Source organism: Hippopotamus amphibius, chromosome 4, assembly GCF_030028045.1.
Source record: "Hippopotamus amphibius kiboko isolate mHipAmp2 chromosome 4, mHipAmp2.hap2, whole genome shotgun sequence".
Taxonomy (NCBI): Eukaryota; Metazoa; Chordata; class Mammalia; order Artiodactyla; family Hippopotamidae; genus Hippopotamus; species Hippopotamus amphibius.
The window spans coordinates 162,515,936-162,540,979 of NC_080189.1; the positions used below are offsets into that span (position 1 = coordinate 162,515,936).

General features: G+C 52.2%; 1 protein-coding gene across 1 annotated transcript in view; it reads left to right on the top strand.

Annotated features, from left to right (window-relative positions):
- Positions 1–25,044, top strand: part of TMEM63C (transmembrane protein 63C) — a 33,372-nt gene that overhangs the window by 1,722 nt on the left and 6,606 nt on the right. Inside the window, exons 4-19 of the mRNA XM_057733160.1 lie at positions 3,104–3,141; positions 9,085–9,227; positions 10,633–10,681; positions 12,552–12,660; positions 14,051–14,124; positions 14,745–14,825; positions 14,938–15,061; positions 15,802–15,935; positions 17,419–17,541; positions 17,987–18,140; positions 19,430–19,536; positions 20,896–20,982; positions 21,537–21,602; positions 23,695–23,857; positions 24,095–24,200; positions 24,598–24,765. Coding sequence (XP_057589143.1) covers positions 3,104–3,141; positions 9,085–9,227; positions 10,633–10,681; positions 12,552–12,660; positions 14,051–14,124; positions 14,745–14,825; positions 14,938–15,061; positions 15,802–15,935; positions 17,419–17,541; positions 17,987–18,140; positions 19,430–19,536; positions 20,896–20,982; positions 21,537–21,602; positions 23,695–23,857; positions 24,095–24,200; positions 24,598–24,765 — 1,726 coding nt within the window. The remainder of the gene's footprint in view (positions 1–3,103; positions 3,142–9,084; positions 9,228–10,632; positions 10,682–12,551; positions 12,661–14,050; positions 14,125–14,744; positions 14,826–14,937; positions 15,062–15,801; positions 15,936–17,418; positions 17,542–17,986; positions 18,141–19,429; positions 19,537–20,895; positions 20,983–21,536; positions 21,603–23,694; positions 23,858–24,094; positions 24,201–24,597; positions 24,766–25,044) is intronic.

Consider the following 25,044-nt stretch of genomic DNA (forward strand, 5'->3'; position numbering starts at 1 on the left):
TTTATCCAATGGCCTTCAGAATATCTCCACGTGGATGTTGTAAGGGCATTTCGGGTTCAATATGTCCAAAACACGCTGTGATCTCCCTCCCCCTCCAACCATCCCTGGATGCCTGGTCTCAGACTCTTCAAACCATCCACTCCGGTGCATGTGCCTGCTCTCCTCCAGGCCTCTGGGCGTGGCCAGTGCATTACCAGGTTGTGTTGCTTTCACCTTCCCAGTTTTGTTTCTCTCCACCTCTCCCACCATCCCCCCGTCCAGCCTCCATCAGTCTGTTGCTCAGATCGGCATAGCAGCTGCTCACTGATCTCTCTAGGTTCACACATGCCCCCTACTCCATCCAGAGCGAGCTCCCTGAATAGGGACACCTGGCCCCAGTGCAAGCTTTCAGTGGCTTCCTAATGCTCCTGGAATCAATTTGCAGGTGCCTTGCCATGGTCTCGTGGGTCGGCCTCTTGCCCACCTGTCCGGTCTCTCTTTCTCCTCCCAACTGCCCTGTCTTCTGCCACATTGGCCACCTTTTAGATCCTCAAAAGCGCCACCTCCTTCTCTCCCCAGGCCTTTCACCAGCTCTCCCCTCTCTCCCTTCCCATCGGCCCCTCTCTGGCTAACACACCCACCCTTTGTTCAGATTTCAGCTCAAGTACCACTTCCCTGGGGATCACTGTCCCCCCGCCCCATCTGGGTCCAGATCTGTTGTCATATCCTCATGGGAAATGCGTTCCTTTTCTTCAGTGCTCTGAACCCAATCTGTGACCACTCCTCATCTGCACCGTCGTCTAGTGTGCCCACATCCCCCGGTGAGAGCAGGTTCTATGCTGGTCTCACTCACCATTGTCCCAGCACCCAGTCCAGGCTGCCGTGTCATTAGTATCTCATGTGTATTTGTTGGAGACAATGAGTAAGTAGAACCATATTCCTTCCATTTTAATCCCTCCAAGAGACCTGGTCCCTTTACTTGCCAAGACCTGCCCCAGGCAAGGTCGGGAGCCTCAGACAGGTCCACATCCTGGAGGTTTCTCCTGTCAAATAAGGACAGTAACACCTACCTTGCAAGGCAATTCTCCGATTTATCTTTAGAAACATCACTTTGACTTTGTGAGTTTTTTTCTGTACAGTGACATTTTATTTTAAAAATATCTAGAAGATACATCATTATGGCAGCAGTGAGGTAAAGAGAAGAGGGTGGAAATGAGACACGGAGGAAGAGTGCAGTGAGGTGGGCCCTGCGGGGCCCCAGGCAGAACGATGAGGCCCTAGCCTGGCTGAGTGGCGTGGGTGAAGCAGACGGGTCTCCCCATAGCGCCCTCAGCAGTCAGGGCAGGTGCGGTGGGAGTGGGAGGACGGGGCCACCGAGGTGCCTGCAGTGAACTGACCACTGTCACTCAGTCTTGTAGCTGAGCTGGCTCCTGGGAGCCCGTGGCCATTTCCTCGGGGTGGGGAGAAGAGGGGAGATGCGTCTGCTTCTCAGGCCCACTGTTCCGCTGCTAGGCTTTCTGAATAGTTTATCCCTTTCAGAGCTATGATGTGTATGCAGGGGAGTGTGTGTGTGTGTGTGTGTGTGAGAGAGAGAGAGAGAGAGAATGGGTCCACACGTGGTCACTCGCACATCTGTGTCCGTGTGCCTTTCATGGGTACGTAGGCCACGCTTCTACCATCAGTGGTCCTCCACTCTGCGTAACCACTAGGGCCCATCGGCAAACCCGCTTGCTCCCTTAATGAATTGCATGTTGGCCCAGAGGTGGACGGCGGGGAGGGACTCTCCATGTGGGGGAAGGGTGGCCAGACTCTCAGCCCAAGTCTTGTCTAGCAGTTCACCCCCTCCCTGGGATGTTCCCTGTCGCCCCTGCCACCATCGTGCCATTTCTCTTCACTGTTCTGCCTCATGCCCGGGCTTTTATCCCTATTTCAGTTCCTGAGGGCGTACGTGGGGAAATGATGCCCCTAGACGTGGACACCCCTGATGGGCAGTTCCACTGTCAACCCACCCGACACAGGGAGGAAGCCGGGAAGGTGGGCCTTACACCGAAGGGAGCAAGGAACTTCCTTCTGTTTCGTGTTTGCCTGCCCTCGTTGCTTCCTTTTGGGAAATACCCCTTCCCTGTCCACACGGTTCAACCAGGTGGGCCTGCCTGGTTCACGCGTGTGTTCCTGACCGAAATGGGCCCATCAGGAGCTGCAACCGTTTCCGAGGTTTCGCCAAACCCTCCGGGATCCCAGAAGGAAGCATGCACCGGGGTAACCGAACCAGCTACCACATCTGGCAGCTTTTAGAGCCTTGGCCCTCCGCCCATCTTATGCATGCAGGTCCCAAGCTGACTCCCTCTCTTGGCACTTTCAGCCCCCCGGCTGACGCCACCTTTTCCCACCGCCCAGAAACTCCAGACAGCAAGACCCTGAGAGAAAGGCATAATTGATAGGACCCTCAGATACAAAAAAAGATACCCAGCTCAAGCTAGCGTTATAACAAAAGGGTGATGTGTGGCCTGTGTGTGGGGAAATCTAAGTGAAGCAGCTGCTTCAGGTATAGCTAGATCCAGGAAGTCCAGCATGGCCACCAGGATTCCCTCTCTGGTCTTCTCTCCTCTGAGCAGGCTTTTTCTCTCAGACAAGCTCCTGCATGTGGTATCAAAGACTCACCAAGCCACTCCAGGCTGCCTGGTACGGACCAGGATGCAAGAACTCAGAGGGAGAGAGGCCCTTCCCCCAACACCCGTATCAATCCTCTTAAGAGCAATTTGATTGGCCCACTTGGGTCATGCTCCCATTGGTCAACGGACCACTGGTGGCAGACACGCCTACTTGGTGGACAGCCCACCAGGCCACATGCATAGGGGAGGGGCATTTCCCAGAGGGAAGCAGCGAGGGACGGATGGAAAGCAACTGATGTCCTCCCTGGAGTCCCTTCTCTCCCTCCAGTCCAAGGCCCACCCTCTAAGCCCCCACTTCCCGTAGTATGATGTCTGACTTCTGAAAAGACAGCTCCCGCAGCACAGTTCCAGGCTGGGCCCTGCCTGGGGAGGAGGCCCCGGACACTGCCTCGCTGCCTCTGCCTCGGACGCCCCAGCTGGGTTTTCTCACCCTTTCTCTCCTTTTTCCTCAGGGCTTCTATTCCTGGTTTTTCAACACCATCACCATGAAGTAAGTGCCTGAGCTTTCTGAGCCTTATCTGGGAGAGGGTGGGGGCGGGGTCTCCTGCCCTTGGGCCTAAGTTCCGTGCCCCACTCTCTACTCCCCACTCCCCCTGGGCCTGGACAGAGGATGCTTTCTGGGGTTCTGGTGAGTGAAATGGGAACTGGATGTTGCCCACAGCCCATTTTCCCTCTGCCACAGTTCTCAGGAAAGGACCACTTTCACATGCTTGTAAAAATGCTTTTAGGAAGGCCACACAAGGAGAAAGAAATCCTTCCCGTGTGCTCTCTGCTCTACTTCTGTGAACGTCGTTCCTTGTATTTGTCAAGATGGAAAAAACAAAAACCACCATGCAGGAGGGCAGGCTTCCTCTCTTAGCTTCCATGCCCGTCACGGAGAGACAGCCCCTGGCCCACCACACCTTCTGGATCTCTTTAGTGTCAGACCCCACTTGGCAAGGAGAGAGACCCCGAGTCACCTGTTGTCTCCCAATGGCCTCATTCCAGCCAGACTCCTCTGCAGAGCAGACACCTGTCAGAACTCCGTGCCTCCGCTGTGTGGGTGGACACACGTGCATACACACTTACGTGTGTGCACACAGCTCTGTGTCTGCCTCAGAGCCCTATATGGTCCTGGGGTCTCCCTAAATACCCTCTATCTGGCCTGCCCTGCCCAGCCTTCAAACCCCTCCTCCAGGGTCCATCCTTGCCTGGTGATGCCTGCCATAGGGTGCAGCCTCACTGCTCCTCAGAGGCCACCTGTGCCGGGGCCTTCCTGGACCTGCTCATTTACTTCTTTGCCAAGGCTCTTAGGGCTTCTTTCTTATGTGCCTCCATGCCCACCATTCAAGGGCCTTGCTGGGAGCATTCAGACATCGCACCAAGGCCCCATCCACCAGCATGAGCTACACCTCTCTTTCCCCAGACAGGGTCCCCTGGGACCCTGTGGGGGCACAGGGCACCATGACTGGGCCTTGGGAATCCAGCACTGGGCTTGGGACCAGCAGCCTCTGGTGTTTGAGCCCCAGGCCCACTGATGGAGGACTCTTCATGGCCTTGGCCGCTAGTCTTCCCTCATCGTTCATCAGAATCCTCAGGAAGTGATACAGCTAGTTCATGTGTGGGTTGGGAATCTTAGCCACATGTTGGGGGAGCGGAGGGGAGACTTTTATTTCTTGGCACCTTCTCTGGTTTTGCTTTGTTAATTTTTAAAACATGCACAAGCTTGCATAAATACAGTTTCATTAAGAGAAACATAAACGTTCACCTCCAGCCTCTCATGCTCCTCTTCATGAGCCCCGCTTCCTGCAGAAACCAGAGTCCCAGTGCACAAAGCCCACTCTGTCTAGTTAGATAAGGAAAGGTCAACAAGACCCACTACACATAATTTACAATGGGGAGAGCATAATTGCTGTGCAGAGAGTATTTGGGAGAATGAGAGATTAAGTCCAATTTGGGGGTTCAGAAGAAGCACAGTTTTGAGCAAGGTCTTGAAGAATGGGAAGAATTTTGACCGTTGAGATGTGAAGGGCCCATCAGAAATTAAGGACTGCGTGAGCAAAGGTTTGGGGCAGAGTGTGTCCAGAAATGGTAAATCTTCTGGTATGGCGAGAAGCAAGTGTACGGAGCAAGAGAGGGGATAAAAGATTGAGCCGGAAGGGTCAACTGAGATCTTGACTGCCATGCTGAGGATCTTGGTTTTTGGTCTGGAGGCATCAGAGAGCCCCTGACTACTTTGGGGCGGGAAACTCAGGATGATGTCTGTCTGTAGGCAGGAGTGTGAGGGGTGAATGGCAGTTGGAAGAGTCCAAAGGCAATGTGAGCAGCTGAGAAGCCTTTCCCAGTGTCCAGGTGAGAGGTGGTGGTGAGCAGGGAAGCAATCGGAGGAGACACGGGGAGGGAGATGATGGGGCGAGAGTCAATGGGTCGTGGTTTCCACCTGGCTTCCACCTGGTTAGGAAAGAGGGAGAGATCGAGGTCTGATGCCTGGGGGGGGGCCGGGGGGGGGTAGGAATACCACTAGTTGGGAAATGGGGAGATAAGATGAGTTGAGAAATTGCTGATATAGGGCCAGGGCGAGCATGTGAGCTGACCGGCAAGCTATTGAAAAGCAGAATGAAAGCTTAGAAGGAAGGTCGGAGCTAGAGATTTAGACCTGGGACGTGGGTGCACGGAGGTCATAGTTGAAGTTGTGGGAGCAGATGGATCACCCAAGGGGGCAAAATCAGAAAGGGCCCAAGGGAGAGAGTGGCTGGGGCAGGAGGAAGAGGCGGCAACCTCTAGGGCACCAGCTCACTGAAGGCAGGCGCAAGGCTCCAGACGGGCGGTGACCAGCAGCCTCCAACCCTACGAGGTCGAGTAGAACGAGGGCTCAGGGGAGGGCGTCGACTTTGGGGATTTGGACCTCCATTGGGAGGGCAGTTCCAGGATGAGGAGCTGTCTAAGAAAGAGAGGCAGAGAGAGGAAGCCACCTTTTTCAAGAGGTGGGTGGGAGCAGGGAAGTAAAGATACTGGATGGAACTTGAAGGGAAGCTGGTGAAGCAGTGGCTGTTTAAGGAGTTCCTTGGGTTTTTTTTTTAAGACTGACAAATGAGCACTTGAACCTGGCTGTAGTTGAAAGGGAAGAAGTGTGGGTGGCTGTAGAGGGAGGTGGTTGTTAAAAATGAGAGAAAAGGACGACAGGTACAGCAAGTCTCTAGCAAGAGGTAGAGGAGAGGAAGCAATCAGAGCAGAGATGAGAATTGATTGTGAGTAGGAGAAAGGGTGATGCCTGGAATGTCATGGGGGCGGCACTTTAGAGTGGTGAGAAGAGGACAGAACTAAGTCGAGGAATATGTATAGACAGACTCAAAAATTCAGGCTTCCTTCGGAACTGTAAGATAGGCTGCTGAGTGTAACCTGGGCTTCCGGTGCAGATGGAGGAATGGCCCCAGTGGGGGAACGCGGGAATTGCCAGCCCAGAAAGGAGATTTCTTATGTTCTTGGTCTTGTCCAGCCCTCTGCTCCCTCCACCTGATGGGAGGCGCTCACCCTGGCAGACTATGTCTATCAAGTGAGCAGATCTTGGCACCCCAACCCTGCAGGGAGACATTCCCCCATTTTCCCTTCTCATCAGTTCTCATCCATTCCATCCTCGGGATTTAATTCTCAAGCCCAGGGCAGGAAGTATTTTAACTGCTTGAAGTTTAAAAAAAAAAAAAAACTTGAAAGTTCTAAATAATTACCTAAATGGTGATATCGAAGCCTTGAAGATATGCTCTTTGTAATATTGTTGAAAAATAAATCTGAATCCTGGACTGAACGCTAGAAGTTGCATACAACCTTCAAGTCTGATCAGAGGGCAAGGGTGAGTAAACCGTGGCACGTCCACCAATAGGAGGGGGGACTGTGCAGCTTGGGGCTCGGTGTGAAGCAATAATCCACAAACAGAGGCTGGTGTCACCATTATTATTGTGCAGCCATCAATATTTAGACAAAATGTGAAATGGTCAGAAAAGACTTCAGGTTAAATGCTAAGCAAAAGAGCAATACATCAGACCTCCTTATACTACAATCACTAAGTTAAACCAGCAATACAATAAGAAACTAAAGGAAATGGACCAAAATTATTAATAGCCATTGTCTTAGGTTTGATGAGATTGTAGGTGAATGATTTTCTTTTGTATCTTCCAAAGTTTCTATAAAAGCATGTGTTGCTTTTAAATTTCTTAAAGTTTAGCACACATACAGAAAAGTGCACACACGAAAAATGTCCAGCTCAATTATCACAAAGCAAAGCCCATACAACCACCATCCTGATAAAGCATTAGAACATTGCCAAGACCCCAGAAGCCCTCCTCCTGCTCCCTCCCAATCTCCTATCACCTCCCACCTCTCCAAAGGTAACTAGTATCCTGACTTCCAACTCGACAGTTCAATATTGCCTGTTTCTGAACTTTGTATATGAAATGACATGGTATGTATTGTTCGTGCCTGGCATCTTTCACTCAGTGTTGCATTTGAGAGTTTCAGGTATTGTCATTCATTTTTATCTCTGTATAATATTTCACTATATATATGTCATGTGATATATATATAGCTCAGTATATATATATTTCACTACATATATACGTGGGTGAGTCAAAAATTATCTACACTCTGGCTGTAGAATTTATTTTAATTAACTTTTATAAAAGACAAATACATCATTTTTTGACATAATCTCCTTGCTTTTCAATACACTTTGTCCATCTGTCAACAAGCTTTCATATTCCCTCATTAAAAAATATTTTAGGCTGAGCTGTGAGCCACAAATGCACCGCTGTCTTCACTTCTTCATCAGAAGTGAGTCTTCATCCTCGTAGGGCTGCTTTCAGGGGACCAAAGAGGTGAAAGTCCGAAGGAGCAAGATCAGGACTATAGGGAGGATGCTTTAACACCTCAAAATGAAGTTTTTGCAGAGTGTTGACAATGTGAGCAGAAGTGTGTGAACATGCATTGTCATGAAAGATCGCCCTTGGATAGCAGTCCTCTGTGTTTAATCCGAAGTTTAGGCTTCAGCTCTTCAATAAGGATCTCACTGTAATGAGCACTGTTGATTGTTGAACGTTTTTCCTGATAATGTTCCAATACTGGCCCTTGAGAATCCCAGAAAACTGTAAGCATAAATTTTCCAGCTGATGGTTGACTTTTGAACTTTTTCTTGGTCGGCGATTGAGGATGTTTCCATTCCATACTCTGCCATTTTCTCTCAGGCTCATAGTAATGAATCCATGTCTTATCACCAGTAATGATCCTCTTTAAGGAATGTTCACCTTCCTTAGAGTATTGGTCCAAATTTTGTTTGCAGATATTCAAACTCTTCTGTTTATGCTCTTCCGTGAGTTGTTTTAGTACCCATCTCACACAAACTTTTTGGAACCTAAGTCTGTCGTGGAATACCTTGTTTTGAGGTGTTAAAGCAAGATGGACAAAGTGTATTGAAAAGCAAGGAGATTATGTCAAAAAATGATGTCTTTGTCTTTTATAAAAGTGAATTAAAATAAATTCTACAGCCAGAGTGCGGATAATTTTTAACTCTCCCTCCTATTTCAATTCTTGCATCCACTCCACCTTTGATAGATATTTAGGTTGTTTCTAGTTTGGGGCGGTTACAAATAATGCATCTATGCGATTCTTATATGTGTATCTTGGAGCCCATGTGCATGTATTTCTGTTGGGTATAAGCCTAGGAGTGGAATTGCTAGGTCATAGAGTGTGCATGTAGTCGATTTCCGTAGACAATGTCAACTATTATCCAAAGTGGCTGTGCCAGACTAAGTACCTACCAGTGTGAGAGAACTCCCAGCACCCCACACCCTCACCAGCACTTTCTCACCAACACTTTCCTCACCAACTCTCCAACTTTGGCCAATCTGGCAGTATGGAGTGATATCTCACTGAGGTTTTAAGTATTCCTTTTTATTTTAATTAATTAATTTATTTATTTTGGCTGTACCATGGGGCATGTGGGATCTTAGTTCCCCAACCAGGGATTGAACCTGAACCCCCTACATTGGCAGCAGAGTCTTAACCACTGGGCCTTCAGGGAAGTCCCAAGTTATCTCTTTTTAATTTAAGGAACAACTTTTTGAAAAATAGGATGAATCTTGATATCACTAATGGTTCGTTCAGTGCCCACACCATAGCAAGCACTCAAAATGTTTGAAGAAACAATAAAAGAGGAAATAAACACCTGATGTAAGAATGCGTCTGGATTCCCAAGTGTGTATCTGTAGCCTCTATCTTTGATATACCTATGAAATTCAGTGAAATTCATTTCAGGCATAACAGAAGTTTTGAGACGGGTGATATTTCTAAAGATAAAAACTCGGGGGTAGCTGGTCATCTTCTCTCCCGCTCCTCTGTCTCCCTCCGACGTGAGTTGTGGCCACACTGGCTCCTGAGGAATGTCCTTATCTCTGTGTCTTTTCAGGAACGAAGATCTGATTAGCAAGTGTGGAGATGATGCCCGTATCTACATCATGTTCCAGTATCATCTCATCATCTTTGTGCTCATCCTCTGCATCCCCTCCTTGGGCATCATTTTGCCCATCAACTACACTGGAAATGTTCTGGGTAGGCAGAGCTCAGCGGGCCCTGGGTCTGGCCCACTAGACCTAAGAGGCAGCCCGGTAGATGGCACAGAGCTCGGGTCTTGAGCATCTAGAAATCTAAATTTTAATTTCAGTTCTCAAAATTAGTTATGTGACCTTAGGCAACCTGTGCTTCAGTTCTCTCATGTGGAAACAGGATATGATACCTCTTTTGGTATAAATTTGGCCCAGGGCCTGGCACACAGAAGGCACATAGTAGTAATTCAGTCTGAACCTGAATGTTTATTTATGACCCCACACTGCACCTGGCCAGGTGTTCCTGGAGGCCTTGTTATGACATGTGACCCACTGCAAAGATCTCTCTCTGTACCCCCTCTGATGAACACAGCACCGTAAGCACAGAATTTCTCTGTACGCCTTACAACGGTAAATTCTGACACAGTAATGTAGTGGGTGAGGGCTTGGGCTTCAAAGACAGAAAAATCCTGGTTCCCCAACTTTTACCCACATGTTTTCCCCAGAAAATGATTTCATCTTATACAGCGTCCTCAGGCCTTGGTTTCCTCCACAGTCGTAGGGATTGAGAGACAATGCACGTCACGCGCTTGGCATGGTGCCTGATAGTGGGTGCTGAGTGAACAGCAGCCAGTATTTCACTAGGAAATACAAAGATAGAGCTGTATGAGGGCCACACAACTAGGTGGTACGGGACAGCACCTTAAATGCCCAGGTGGCAGCCAGGTGTACCCTGATTGCTCAGGTTTCCAGCTATTTCTCCTTGGCCAGAGACAGACCTCAGTTACTTCAAGGCAGCACCCAGTGCTCATGCTACCAAATAGCAACACCAGAGTAAGTACCTGCTGGGTCCTGCCTTCCCAGATTCTCATCCTAAGAGCGAGTGTGTTGGCACTCATGGTTTGATAGTATGGCAACGACAGTGTGATTTCATAAAACTTGGGGATGTCTAAACCAACAAACTCTTACACTCCGCCAGCAGGATTTCCTCTGTCCGAATGAGGCAGCAACGTATTTTCAGAACCTCTGGGTTCTTGTGATTGTTGCCAGTGGTAACAGTGTTGCTAATTTCATCATGCTGCTCCTGGTCGGGCTGCCTGTCTCCCCAAACAAGCCTTTACCGACACAGGCCTTTACCGACCTCTGCCATGAGGCAGCTGTGCCCTGGATGTGCTACACCAAGACTCGGTCTCGCTTCACAGCCGAGGAGCCCCAGTCAGCAGTCCCAGGGAGGAAGGGAAGCCTTTGCTGGGTTCTTTTGGAAGTTAGGGACCAGCTCTGGGGAACTAGAAGGAAGATCAGGACGTGGGCAAGCATCTCTAGACCCCAGGCATTCCCTCAGGAACCCTGAAGTCTGGCGTCCAGCCAGTCAAGGAGCCAGGCTTGAGGTCAGCAACTCTCTTCTCTTCTAGACCGGAATAGTCACTTTGGTCGGACCACCATTGTCAATGTCTCCACAGAGTAGGTACCTGATCCTCTTACCTCCCTTTCTACTGGCTGGGGGGTGGGGGTGGGGGTGGGTGTTGGTGGGGAGAGATGGTCCAGTGTGTGGGTCCAAAACACGGGCACCACTTTGCTGATAAGAAAGACCTATTTTCCTTGGGGACCCAGGTCCCAAGCGGGATGCTAGAAGTTGCATTCTCTTGGTGGGGAAGTATTCTTGGTGCTTTAGCGTCCCCATCTCTGTAAGGGATGGAACTACCTAAACCCATCGCTCCTGAAGACTTGAAAAGATGGTCTTATTTGCCTAGTATGTCCAGCTCCCAACAGGCAGAAACACTGTAGTAAGTAGAGCTTTAAGGTATTGCTTCCCTGCCCACAAAATAGGCAGGTCAACCCTCATATAATTGAGTGAAGCACAGACCTGATTCCCACAGCAGCGAGACTGAGGAACCAGAGGAGCTGGTTTCATGCCCCAGCTCTGCTGTTAGCTGGCCCTGGGTCGGGGGCAGTGCACCCTTCCCCTCTGAGCTTCATCCCTAGTCTGTGGTGGGGGAAGACCTGTTGGACATGATCTCTAAGCCCCCTCCAGCCCTCATGGTCCAGGAACCTGTGGATTTTAACATCAGCCAACCCAACTGGTGGCCAGATCAGTCTGTACTGAGCCAGATGTGGCCCTGCTGGTCCAGGCTGAGACAGCAGGCCTGCTAGGTCTCATGGCCAGGCTTGGCTGACTTCCTGACAAAGTTGAAGCAGCATTTCCAGCAGGTGTGAGTGGGGTTTACATTCTCCTGCCCCGCCTCCCTTTGCCCCATCCCTGATCCTCTGCCCCTGCACCCCTACAAACTCCAGCAAACTCCAAATCCATCAAAGTCCAAAATCAGCAGAATGGCTGGGCACCTTCTCACCTCCACCTTCAACCAACTCCTCCCTGGGTGCTGCCAACACCAGAGCAGAGTGCACCAGCCTCTCCTCAGCCGGCCACTGGTGTAAGTGTGGCACCTACAACTTCTCAGCAAGAAATGAATTTTAATAAGGCGGCAAAGAGCCTTCAACCTCTGTCCATCTATACTGGCAGAGAGCGGGAATGTCCCTTAGGGACCGTATCATCCTGCCCTCTCTGAGAACACTGAGGAGAGAGGCATGCAGCTAGATGGGGAAAGTTAGGTGAAATGCCAGGTAGTGGGGACAGTGGTGAGATATTTTGAAGCAAGGCAGCCTATCTCTCCTCAAGCTGCACCAAGTAAGGTGGGCCCTGTTCTGAGCAGTCATCCTGGCTGGATGCCTTGGGACAACATCACATAAGCACAAAGCACAAGGGCCAGCACTCTTCCTACCCCAGGGAAGCGGGCCAAATCTGCAGGCCCTCCTTCCTCCAAGCCTGCGTGTGACCCCGGAGTCCCTCACTGCAGAGACCAGGTGGCCCCTCTGCTTGTCCTCATGGTCGGCTGGAGGGGGGCGCCTGAGCCACAGCTGCTGGCAGCACGACATGGCTTGAAGAGTGTAAGTGCTCCTGCAGCAACAGGCTCACCTCCTGGCACTGCCACAGCTAAGAGTGACCTCAGGCAGTCACTCTGGTCCTCGTTTCCCTACAAGTAAAATGAAGACACCCACAGTACCACCCTCACGTGGTACAAGAGTCTAGTGAGAAAATGTACACAAAGCATCTAGTCCCACCCTGAGTCTGGCATAAGTAAACACTCAGTAAATGTTAGCCTTTCTTCGTTGGAGTGGACATCCCCTTCTCCATTCCCTGCCAAGGTTTCTGAGTGTCTGGAAGCACCAGAGGGTGGCCCTGGGGAGACCGTGTAGAATGGGAGAGGAGGATCAGAGGGAGACTGCAAGGGATGGAAAAGGGGGTCTCATGCCTCCTGTGTCTTGTTCTTGGCAGGAGTAAGTTCCTGTGGCTGCATGGCTTCTTCGCTTTCTTATACTTCATCACCAACCTCTTCTTCATGACTCATCACTGCCTAGGGTTTGTGCCCAAGAAGAGCTACAAGGTGAGTAAATGAAAAGCGCTACCAGAACAACACCCCCTCGGCTAGAGCCCCTCCCCGGCTGGACAGCATCCCATTCCCACCCTTCAGAGGCATCCCAGTTGGGTGTGTTCTGCACACCTGCGGGGGGCAGTCTCATCTGAGCAGGGCCAGCCTCCTCCACTTATCCCTGGGAATTATCACCTGGCACATCTGTCTGGGCTGTTAAACCATTGGTACACTTCCAAACCAGTTGGTAAATAGCTGTTCCCAAGTACCTCCTCCCCCTGCATCCCCGCTGCCCTGCACCCTCTCCAAGGACCCCTGGACCTGCTCGCCATCCAAAAATTAAAGGCTTAACTAACCCCAGAACCTGTGGGGGCCTCCAATCTCAGCAGCCAGTGCCACTACCCCTCTGGGTAGATATTTTGACGACTTACCCACTCTTCCTGCGCCCAAGCTCCTTGCCCTTCCACCATCTCCCTGAGGTCAGAGACCCTATGTGCTGCCCCTGTGTGTCCCCACCATCTGGGTGTATGTTTTCTCCATCCCACCTCCCAAGCAGACCCTGAGACAAGGATTTGAGTAGCATTCCCTCATTGGGGAGGTGATCCCAGGAAGGACCACTAGACGGGTAGGGTCTCCTGGGAGGGAAGACCGCGGGTAAGAGATCAGCTCCTTCAAGCCTTCCATCCTAAAGGACGGATTCACTTTACCCCACCCCAGAATGCACATGCACTCCCCTGAAAGGTAACTCGAATGTTTTGGCTTGCCAGGCGTGGAGGCGTGGGCACTCCTGACCAGCCTGGACTCAGCCACTTTAGCTTTCCTTCTTGTCGCCAAAAGTTTCTGCTCAGACTCCCCTCCCTTGCAGCACAGTTTACCAGACGGTCGCCTCGAGGCAATGGCTCAGGAAGACATTTCCCACTCACAGGATAAAATGCGAGCGTTGAGGGGCTTCCCCGTTCCCTCCCCAGAGTCTAGCTCACCTCCCAACTCCCCCACGCCGTCTGATGTCAGGGACGCCCCAGCAAGGTGGGGCATCACATGGAGCAGCGGAACTTCAGGGAGACTGGAAATCAGCACGAGAGCAGGAGCAGCCCTTGCAGGTCACAGAGCTCTGGTCCGCCCCTGGGCCCTGTCTGCAGCCTCTGGCTCTTCCTCCCTTGACCACAGCCGTCTGTGGCAGGGGGTCTACAGGGGGGCACAGAGATTAACAGAGGTGTAGCTTCCCACAGGCTGCTGACCTCAGGGACCACGGGCTGGGAAGGCTGGCACTTGGCTTACCCAGCAAGGAGGCAGCCTGATGTGAGTAGACGACCTACTCCAGGTGGTTCTGGGCCACCTGAAGACCCAGACTCCAGGAGTCCTGTGCGAGCACAGTCTTCTTTCTCCATTGACCTTCCTCACCTAGGTCACAAGGACACTGATGATCACCTATGTCCCCACGGACATCCAAGACCCAGAAATCATCATTAAGCATTTTCAGTAAGTGTGTCGGATGGGCTGAGGCATGGGTTGCCTCCTCCTGGTAATCCTGCCTGGGTCCTCGTGTGCGCAGTGAGTTGGCACGGGTTGGGGGAGGGGCTGTGGCTCACCCCAGACTCAGTTCAGGATCACTCTTTCAGAAGGGGGGAGGCCCTCGCTGGTGCCACAGATGGGTTTCTGAAGTCAGAGATTTCCTGCATCGTGGCTGTGATGGGGGGATGCTAGTTTTCCTTTCCCTTGTACCTCCCACTGTGGAGCCCAGGGAGCTGCGAGACCACAGTTGTCTGGAGCAGGTCATCTTGAGGCATCTTTTGCGACCCATGTTCCTAACCATAGGAGCTAATTATCTCTCCTGGAGCAGCAATTTTCAGCTCTGCTCCCTGGCCCTGTTCTGAGTCATCTGGGAAGGATGTGGCAGATCTCAGATTAACAGGGATCAACCCTGACATCCAGTCTTAGGAGCAAGGGGTGGATTCTACCATCTGAGCACCAGGAACCCTGGGGAGCTGAGTCCCCTGCCCTGTAGGCTGTAGCTCTGGGTGCGGGTGGGGGGTGGTGGAGGGGGAGGAGGAAGTCCCCAGCCCCACAGAATGGCTCAACATCCATGTTTGTGGCTCCAGTGAGGCCTATCCAGGATGCGTAGTGACCAGAGTCCACTTCTGCTATGACGTCAGGACCCTGATCGACTTGGACGATCAGAGGTGAGGCTGCAGCGGGACCTGTTTGGATCTGGGGTGGGCAGAGAAGGGGAGGTTGTGGCTCTGCTGGCCCCTGACCGCAGCATCCTTCCCCCGTTTGCCCATTGGCTGACAGGCGCCATGCGATGCGGGGCCGGCTCTATTACACTGCCAAGGCCAAGAAGAAGGGGAAGGTGATGATCAAGATCCACCCCTGCTCCCGGCTGTGCTTCTGCAAGTGCTGGGCTTGCTTCAAAGAGGTAACTGGCAAGGGCGTCAGGGGACAGGGCAGAGAGGCTGGGGCACCGGATCTCCAGGCTCTGTCCGGGGCTCCCTTGGGCCTCAGGCCCCGTTCAGGTCTGCTCTGTGCTGTGGCACCTGGTTCCTGCTTTCCTTTCTACCATGTCCTGTCTCCCTGTTGAGAATGCAGAGGAGACTTTCTTGGGGCCCCCTCCAGAGTGATCCAGGGTGGCTTGTTCTTGCCTCCTTCTGGGCTTGGAGGGGAGAACCAGCGAGGACACAGTGGACTGCTGCAGGCTGTGAGGTCTCAGGCTTTCACAGAGCTAGAAAACGAACATTTGAAAGCAGTGGATTCAATCCTATCACCCAACCACTGTGGCTAGAAGCAGGCCTTGGCAGGACTGAACTCTAGCCAGTCCTGAAAAGGAATCATCCCCTTTCCTGAAAATGTTGCAAACACGTTCTATCACTGCTCTGGAGTCCACCCCGAGTCCAAAGGCACCCCTTCAGCCCCAGCGATGCCTCGCTTTCTCTAGATCTAAGAGCAGGGAGCTAATTTCAGAGCCACAGCCTCCTCCTCTTCTAGAGCTGGGGTCTTGGAGCCCGCCTGGGGTCCTGAGCTTTTTGTCAGGCTGCAAAGGGAGCCAGGGGCGGAACCAAGACCTCAGCCCAGCTGCCTGAGTGGAGAGAGGCCTCACATCCAAGCGAGGCCTTCCTGGAGCTCTGGCGCTGCAGCTCTGAGGGCCCCGTCTCACCCCAGGTAGACGCGGAGCAGTATTACAGTGAGCTGGAGGAGCAGCTGACTGATGAGTTCAACGCTGAGCTCAACCGCGTCCGGCTGAAGCGTCTGGACCTGATCTTTGTCACCTTCCAGGACTCCAGGATGACGAAGCAGTGAGTGCCAGGGCCAGCTGCTTGCTGTGCCCAGCCCGGCCCCGACAGGGGGCCTCTGCTCCTTGAAACCATCTTCTTTCATCCCCATTCCAGCCAAGGGGAGGAGGAGAGAGAGCCTCCCTCCAGTTTGCCGTATTCTGCCCTCCCCTCGACCCCTCCATGCTCCTCACGGGCATGGTAGCTGCCATCTTGCTTTCTAGAGCATGGCCACGTCCGTCTTCCCCCAGCTGCCAGGCTCAGCTTGTCTCCAGAGATGCCCAGGCCCTGGGCTCCTCACTCCCATCTGTTCTTGCTTCAGCACAGACGTGGTCAGAGTAGCCATTGCCCTTTTGGTTCCTCTTCCAGGCCTTGACAAGAATGGTACCCATTTCCCCCTCAATACACATCACCCCTCCTCTCATCATGAGTGACAGAGTCAGGGTAGAGAAGCCCTGCTTGCTGTTTCTCCTCTCCTACTGCAAGCCTCCCCTAATTCATAGCCTTACAGCCTCTCTCCTCTGCCCCGGCTTCTGACAGCCTCACCTTGGTAGGGCGTAGATGAGGTCCACTCTGGAATGTTCTGGAAGGAATCTGAGAACTGGGTCAAATACATGGGAGCCTCAGAATCAGTCTTTTGAGGATTGTGGGACCCTCCTCTCCCTGAGCGAGACTGATCATTCACAGCACTTTGCCCTCACCCACCCCAACCCTACCAAGCAACAGTGGCAGAGGCTACAATTTAGTCGCGAAAGATCATGTACGATTTTGCAAGACACTTACACCCTCAAATTTCTTATCTGTCAACTTCGGTTACTTATATCTTCCCTGTCCACCTCCCAGCGGGTTAAGAGGGGATGTGTGTTTTATTTCCTGTGTGTGTTATATAAAACAATGCATCTACCTAAGACAATACCTTTCTGAGAACACACACTCTGGAGGAAGGATCTAAGGTTTAATTAAGCAGATGTGTGAATTAGAAAACCAAAGATGGGGCTCCAGTGCCAGCATCTGCCCCTCTGTGCAACCAAAGAAGACCTGTCATGTCTTCTTTGGTTGCACAGTAATCTGTGCAATTAAGACATAATGTTAATCACCAATTAGCACAGTGTCAGGTGCTGTGTAGAACTCAGTAACTGGTAGCTGTTGGTATTAAGATGAGGCTGAGATGAGTACCTCCCCTGTCAACCTCACAGAAAGAGCATGTCTTTGTGCTATCACTACTGTTCAGGGGAAGAGATGTGAACTGGAACCATGTGGCCCCTTCTTGTCCTAGGCGGTCCCTCCCTCTGATGCCCCTTTCCTCCAGTCACGAGGCCTTAGAGACTGCCCACCTGTGAGGTCAGGCGTGACATATCCAGATCTCTGAGAACTCCCAGGAAGTAGAGGAGCCCCCACCTGTGGAATGGCCACAGTTGCCCTGGATCCCTGGCATGAGACATCCCCCTCCCCGCCCAAGACCATTGTCCTCACCCCCAGACCTCTGTCTCCTCCCCCATCTCCGCAGCATCCTGGAGGATTACAAGTTCATCCACTGTGGTGTGTCCCCCCAGCAGTCCTCGGTGACCACCATCGTCAAATCCTACCACTGGAGGGTTGTCCTTGCCCCACACCCCAAAGACATCATTTGGTAAGACCCCTCTGTCCCTCCCCTCTCCTCTGGGACTGAAGAAGGCAGTTGGATGGGGAAAGGGATCAGGGCCTGTCCTCCTGCTTCACTGCCTGCACACGGCCCCCGCTGGGCTGTTTCTCTCCTGGGCATCACAGCCTCCACCCGCCCCCAAACCCACCCCACACAGGCGTAGAACTAGGCACCCAACCTTTGGGGAAAGGGTTTTTTCTGCAGAAAGAATTCATACTGTTTCTTTGGCTCACCTATGGGATGTAGTCAGAGCCTTTACAAGCAGTGTGACTGAGGGGAAGGCCCAGGGCTGTTGCATGCAGGTGTGGGCCCACGGGGTTGAATTAGACCAGGGCAGCCCGGGCCTCAGCTGGCACGCAGGGAGCAGCACAGGCCGTGTCTGCGGGCTGAGACCCAGGGTCCTAAGTGCATCTCCCTCCTCCGTCCTCCCCAGGAAACACCTGTCCGTCCGCCGCTTCCATTGGTGGGCCCGCTTTATTGCGATCAACACTTTCCTCTTCTTCCTCTTCTTCTTCCTCACCACGCCTGCCATCATCATCAACACCATCGACATGTACAACGTCACCCGCCCCATCGAGAAGCTGCAGGTGCCTCTTCTGCTCAGGCCAGGCGTGGGGGCCCCAGAGAGACAAAGGAAGAACTCGGGCGAGGATGGGGTGAGGGGCCCACTGGGACGTGACTCGAATGCCCTCGCGCTTGTGGCAGTGGCAGCGGTGTAGATGGCGGCCCAGAGTTTCCTTTGCTCCAGAGGGCCTGAATGCGGGTTGTTGCCCATCTTAGGGACTGGGGCTGGAGAGCAGGGGAGCCACAGGCAAGTTCTGGGGTGAGTTTGGGGGGATGGGCTTGGAGGGCTTCTTTAGATTGGGTCAAGCTAGAGGTACAAAAGAGGCAGCAGAGGGTGTGGCGAGCGTGACAGCTCTGTTCTCCACACCTTCTCTAGAGCTGGGCTCCCTGGTTTGAAGATAGGGTTGAGGTTGGTTCCAAGGCAGCCCTTCTAGAGGAGCAGACCCTCCGGCTCTGTCTCCACTTCCCTCACTTCCAGACACACCCACCCCTGGCTGGGCGTGCTCAGCCAGCCCACAGGAGTCATCCCTGGGAACTGGACGGGCTTGTCTCCAAGTTCCATAGCCTCAAGGCTCTTGTGGTGATCCTGGAAGACCCCTCCTTTCGTGTTATCCCCATGCCTGTTTCAGCAAAATGCATACACGTGCCCGCCCACCCACACACACACACGTGCACGGCCACAGACACACACATGCACGCCCGCACGCGCACACGTGCACGCCCACACACACGTGCACACCCGCGCGCCTGCACATGCACACCTGCATGCACACACGTGCACGCACGCATGCACACACGTGCATACAGTCAAGCCAACCACTCCTGCTGCTGCTGCTGCCTTTGTCCTCCTTTGTCAACTTCACAGTAGGCCCCAGGCAAAGGGACCACAGTTCCCCCTGGGGATTCTTGTTCCACACCCTCCCCCTCTCTGCCTCTTCTCACACAACGTCACAGTAAAAGCAGTGTCTCCTCCCTGAGGTCTGAGACATGAGTGACAGCAGCTGGCTGTGGCCTCAGGGCCACGTCACTAGGGGCAGCCTGGGCTGCCCCTTCACTGACCTCAGCGCAGAAGGCCTGCACCCCTTGGGGATGTCATTTGATGTTGGGGTGTCAGCCTCTGGCTGCCTGAGCCAGACAGACGCCTGACCAGGAAGGCGGGTCAGAAAGGCAAGGCGCTCTGTGCATCCTCAGAGACACCAGGCCGGCTCCGGGACGGAGCTGAAGAAGAGGTCAGGGTGTGGGAGGAGGCAAGGGAGGCCTGCAAGCGGAATGGGGCGTCATACATTGAGGTGTCTCTGCTCCACCCCTACAGAGCCCCATCGTGACCCAGTTCTTCCCCTCCCTGTTGCTCTGGGCCTTTACAGTCATAATGCCTCTGATCGTCTACCTCTCCGCCTTCCTTGAAGCCCACTGGACCAGGTGAACTGGGGGCCTCCCCTCCTAGCCCTGCTCTTGGCACCAGCTTCTTCCCTCCCCTGCCTCCACCCCACCCCACCAGCCTGGTACTCTGGCTTCCTGTCTGGCTTGAGGAATGAAATTGATATGGGATGGCTTTGATGCCCGAAACAATCCCAAAAAAACGAACAGACTTTTTTTTTCTTTGCAAAGAGGGGACCAGTTTGTTTCTGGGCCTCTGGCTTCAGGGATGCTGGGATAGAGCCACCATACCAGGGATGTGGGGCCAAAACCAAGCCCTCCTTGGGCTGCTCCCTCATCCTCCAGCCACGCATTGAGGGTCTGGAGCTGTGAACAGAGATAGTCAGTGCCAGGAATTCCGGGCAGAGGACAGAGGATGAGAGCAAGAGAGCAGGACTTGTTTGGAAAATGTCAGAAGGGCTGCTATGGCCATAGCAGAGGAGCCCATGCCCTCAGTGTGACTGTAGACCCATGTAGCCCACATCCTAAACAATTAAGAGCTATTTCCTATTTATTAGCACTCTAGGGTAGGAGCTAATTAGTTAAAAAGTATTTACCATATCCTGGGGCAGGTGAACCTGCTTTGGCCTGAAGACTGCATGGGTCTCAAAAGTCATTTCCTACACCAAAAGTTTCTATCATCCTATCAGGCAGTAAGCCCAGAGGTTTATCTTAACAGAAATCCTTACTCGTCTTTCCTCTGGCCAAGAACAGGGTTCATTTTGCTTATGGAAACCCTGCAAGGATTCTGAGTATCATTAGTAATGTCCCTTGAACAGAGGTATCAAGTATATAGTATGTGTGTGCCTTCCCTTCCTTTTCTTCTTTTTTAAAAATTTATTTATTTATTGGCTGTGTTGGGTCTTCATTGCTGTGCGTGGGCTTTTAGTTGCGGCGAGCAGGGGCTGCTCTTTCTTGTACTGCGCGGGCTTCTCATTGCCATGGCTGCTCTTGTTGTGGAGCACGGGCTCTAGGTGCGTGGGTTTCAGCAGCTGTGGCACGTGGGCTCAGTAGTTGTGGTTCACGGGCTCTAGAGCGCAGGCTCAGTTGCTCTGTGGCACGTGGGATCTTCCCAGCTCAGAGCTCAAACCCATGTCCCCTGCATTGGCAGGTGGATTCTTAACCACTGCGCCACCAGGGAAGCCCCCCTTCCTTTTCTGATGCCCAAGGCAGGCATCACTAGTTGATCGTGCTATTCTTTCCTGCTGCTCCCAGCCACAGCACAGCTCACAGTGCTCCGTGGAGATGGCTTGGGTATGCACTACAAAACCATTTTATCGCCCAGGGAGCCATCTCTCCCTCTCTCTTCATTCTGCGGTTAGGCGTTTGGTTCTTATCGTGTCTCTCTTTGTTTCCTCCTAGATCAAGTCAGAATCTGATCATAGTACACAAGTGCTACATCTTTCTGGTGTTCATGGTGGTCATTCTGCCCTCTATGGGACTGACCAGGTACCTCACCTCCAGTTCTCTCTCCTCTCTCAGCCAGGCCACCCTAGAGTTGGCACCTCCTCTCTCAGGTACTGTAGGCCCACCTGTGGTTGTGCAGATGCGTTCCTCAAATGACAGTCCAGCGCCTGTCATGAGCCTAGCGTGAGCCAGGTATCACGTGAACTCTAAGCTCTCAGCCATGAACTCTGCCCCGAAAGAGCTTATCCTCCAGCTGGGGAGACAAGCTATACCCACCAGCCACCTGACAGCCCAAGGTGGGGAAAATGTGCAGTAAAAATTCAGAAGAGGGAGAGAACACTGTGGGAGAAATGGCTGGTGAAGGTTTGCGAGAGGGGAGGCCTCGAGCTGAAAGGTCAGAGGGTTAGGGGCAGAGGCGGCCCAGCATTAGGAAGAGAGGCAACGTAGGTTGGCCAGCTAGAATATGAAGATGCGAGAATCTTTGGGGATCGGGCAAGGGAGGTTGGAAGGAGGGAAGCCAGCCCAAGAGGAGTTGAACCCCAGGCCTTAGTTCATAGATTTATTACCTGAAGCGTCTGCTTTGTTCTGGCTTCTAGTTTGGACGTCTTTTTCCGCTGGCTCTTTGACATCTACTATCTGGAACAGGCATCCATCAGGTTCCAGTGAGTACTAGAGTGCATGTTTCAGGTGTGCTCCCAGGGTGCACTGGGGCTTCACACCAGGTGGATATGTGTACCCTTTACTTGCTCATACAGGTAGAGATGACTGCGTGCAAACAAGCTCATTAGGCAGCCTCTTAACATGTCCTGTGCCACGGACCCCTTTGGGGGTAAAGCCCAGGAGCTCCTTCTCTGAATGAAGTTTTTGAAATAATTGTAGATTCAAAGGAAATTGCCCCCCAAAATGCCCCACGTACCCTTTATCCAGTTTCCCCCGATGGTAGCATCCTGCATAGCTGTAGTATGATATCACAACCAGGAAACTGATATTGATAATCATCCACAGAGCGTGGATGCAGATTTTGCCAGTTGTACATGTACTCTGAGTAGATTTCTTTAAATGTACAAAATGCCTGGGTTATAACAAAAACCAATTATGCTGAAACATAGTTACCAAAATATTTTAAAATTCAAATTTGTAATACAATCTCTATTAACCCATTTAATAATAGGCCAATGCATTCCAAATGTAGGCAAACAAAAGTTACATCTTATTGTTTTAAGGGCATTGGTGTGAAAGCTGATGTTACTTAGCTAGAAGAAGAATATTAAATTGGGGTAGGGGAGTGGATTTTTGACAAGACAACATGCAGGTCGTGTTAGACATCCAGCCCATTTCCTCTTCGTTTTGTTTTTAGGGTTCCAAATGTTGAAAGACCCAATTTTCAAAGATATATTATTGCAAATGACATGCAGGCTTTCATAACTTGCTTTATGGGGCAAGGACCAGAATTCTCCAAGCTTTCTACAAGTAAACTATAATTGTAATAAGTTGATTTTTTTCCAAGATGAGTGAGTTCATCTTTGGCTAGGTCATTATCTTCAATAGAGTTTGTATATGAGAAAGAAAAGAACTGTGAGTTCATGACTTAACTTTGATGCCCTCAAGAAAGAATAGCTTTTGAAGGAGTTCTGAAATATGTCCAAGGGCTTACAGATGTCTCTTTTCAAGGAAGTTGACAGAATTGGGCAGATGGGAACACTGGAAAGCAACAGAGATGCCTGGGTCACCAACCTGAGAACTGCCTAGTGTGGCCGTCCATTCAGGGGGCTGAGTGACTCCTAGTTGGAGTTGGCCTGCTGACTGCGTCAAACACGCGTGTGCAGACAGGAAAAGCTCAGTCCTGTGAATTTAGCATGTCTAACTTAGCAGGCTGTCTAATAACTGGTATCATTTTGAAGTGATGATGGGCACAAATGGTATCATAAGAGCTCAGCAATAACTACAACGTGATATGAAAATACCTCATTTCAACTAGCGATGGGCGCACGGCCATGGCCGACGATGCTGTAATTTGCGCCCAGGCTCTCCATGGAAGGAAGTGCTAAATTGCAGGAAGTGAAGGTGTAATCTTTTCCCTCTTCATAGTCACAGACCCCCAAAATTCTACTTCTGGACTCTCCAGGGTCTGTGGATTCAGGTCAAACAGCCCTTCTTTAGATCAAGCCAGTGCCTGCGTCTCCTAACCCATCCACACTTGCCTTAGGCGACCCCCATTCCTGCACAAAAGGGCCCTTGTTCACTTAATTGGTCTGGGAACACACTTGTACAGTTGACCCTCCACATCCACGGGTTCCCCATCTTTGGATTTGACCGACTGCAGATCAAAAACATTCAGGAAAAGAATTCCAGAAAGTTCCCCAAGGCAAAACTTGACTTTGTTGTGTGCAGGCAACTGCTTGCATAGCATTTACAGCTGTATTCACAGCTGTTTACATTGTGTTAGGTGTTATAGATAATCTAGAGATGATTTAGAGCACACAGGAGGGTGTGCACAGGTTAGATGCAGATATTATGCCGCTTCATGTAAGGGACTTGAGCATCCCTGGGTTTGGTATCCACGGGGCTCCCGGAACCAATCCCCCGTGGATACCTAGGGACGACTGTATTTGAAAACTATTCTCCCCATCTCTGCCTCCACCCCATCCCCACCCCCTCAATTCTTTTCCTCTCTCTCTTCTTTGCTCCCAATACCTCGGCCCTTTCCCTCTTGCCTGGCTTCTGTGGCTGTCTTCCACCTGCCCCCACACCCAGGTGTGTGTTCCTGCCAGACAATGGTGCCTTCTTTGTCAACTACGTGATCACGTCAGCTTTGATTGGCACAGGCATGGAGCTCTTGCGCCTGGGGTCACTCTTCCTGTACACCATCCGCCTCTTCTTCTCCAGGTCGGAGCCAGAGAGAGTCCACATCAGAATGGTGAGGGCCGGGCCCTTCTCTGAGCACAGCCCTCGGAGTTTCCCCTGGGCGGGTGTCAGGAAGGGGGCCCGTTAGAAGCACGGGAGGACCTGAGGTGGGAAGCATGGGGAGGTGGGGGGAGGTGCTTCTCGGACACCAGGGTTGGAAGGGAGGCTGCCATCCTGGACAAGGAGCCACAGAAGCAGCCACGCCAAGCGGACCAGGCCACCTCAGAAGGACCCCTGCCTTCTGCCCCAGAACCAGGCCATGGACTTCCAGTACGGGCGCGAGTACGCGTGGATGTTAAACGTCTTCAGCGTGGTGATGGCCTACAGCATCACCTGCCCCATCATTGTCCCTTTTGGTGAGTCATCCCTGAGGCGCACCCGGGGCTGCACACCCTCGGCCTGGGGGCCCCACCGCACCCAGCTCCCTCCTGGGTCAGGAGGAGGCCTGGGACAGCCTGTCGGAAGGGCGGGGAGGGGCCAGGTCAGAGCCAAGCCAGTCAGGGGGCCGAGGTTGGGTGGCTGTTGACATAGGATGCTTGTTGAGCAAATGACTGTTTACCAAATTGACAGAATAGGTTCTAGGGGCTCAAAGGAAGCTGCTGGTCCCAGAGGTCAACACCATGGGGCTCCCACAGCCTGTCCTTGGCCCCTGCCTCTCTGACAGACCTGCATGTAGCATCTCAGGCCTGGGGGCGGTCGGGGGAGGGGGGGTTGGAACAGCCACTGAGTGTGCTTCCATCTCCCGGCCCCCAGGGCTGCTCTACCTGTGCGTGAAGCACGTCACGGACCGCTACAACATGTACTACTCCTACGCACCCACCAAGCTCAACGAGCAGATCCACATGGCCGCCGTCCACCAGGCTGTCTTTGCACCGCTCCTGGGTCTGTTCTGGATGCTCTTCTTCTCCATCCTGCGATTAGGTAGGTGCCAAGCCCGCCCGGCCATCCCGCCTCCACCTGTTCCCCACTGCTCCGTCACCCCTCCACAGCAACTCTGTTAGGGCAGAAGAAGCCCGGGAAGAGCAAGCTGTTACTCATGGAACGCGGCAGAGCCCAGTGCCTTCTCTAGGCCTACAGGGCTCGTGTTAGAGTCCCGGCGGAACTTGGAAGCTGAGGGGAGGACCAAACATGGTCCAAATCATATACATTTGGGTTTACAACTTTCAAAGCACAAAGCAAAACCAAAAACAAATAAAACAA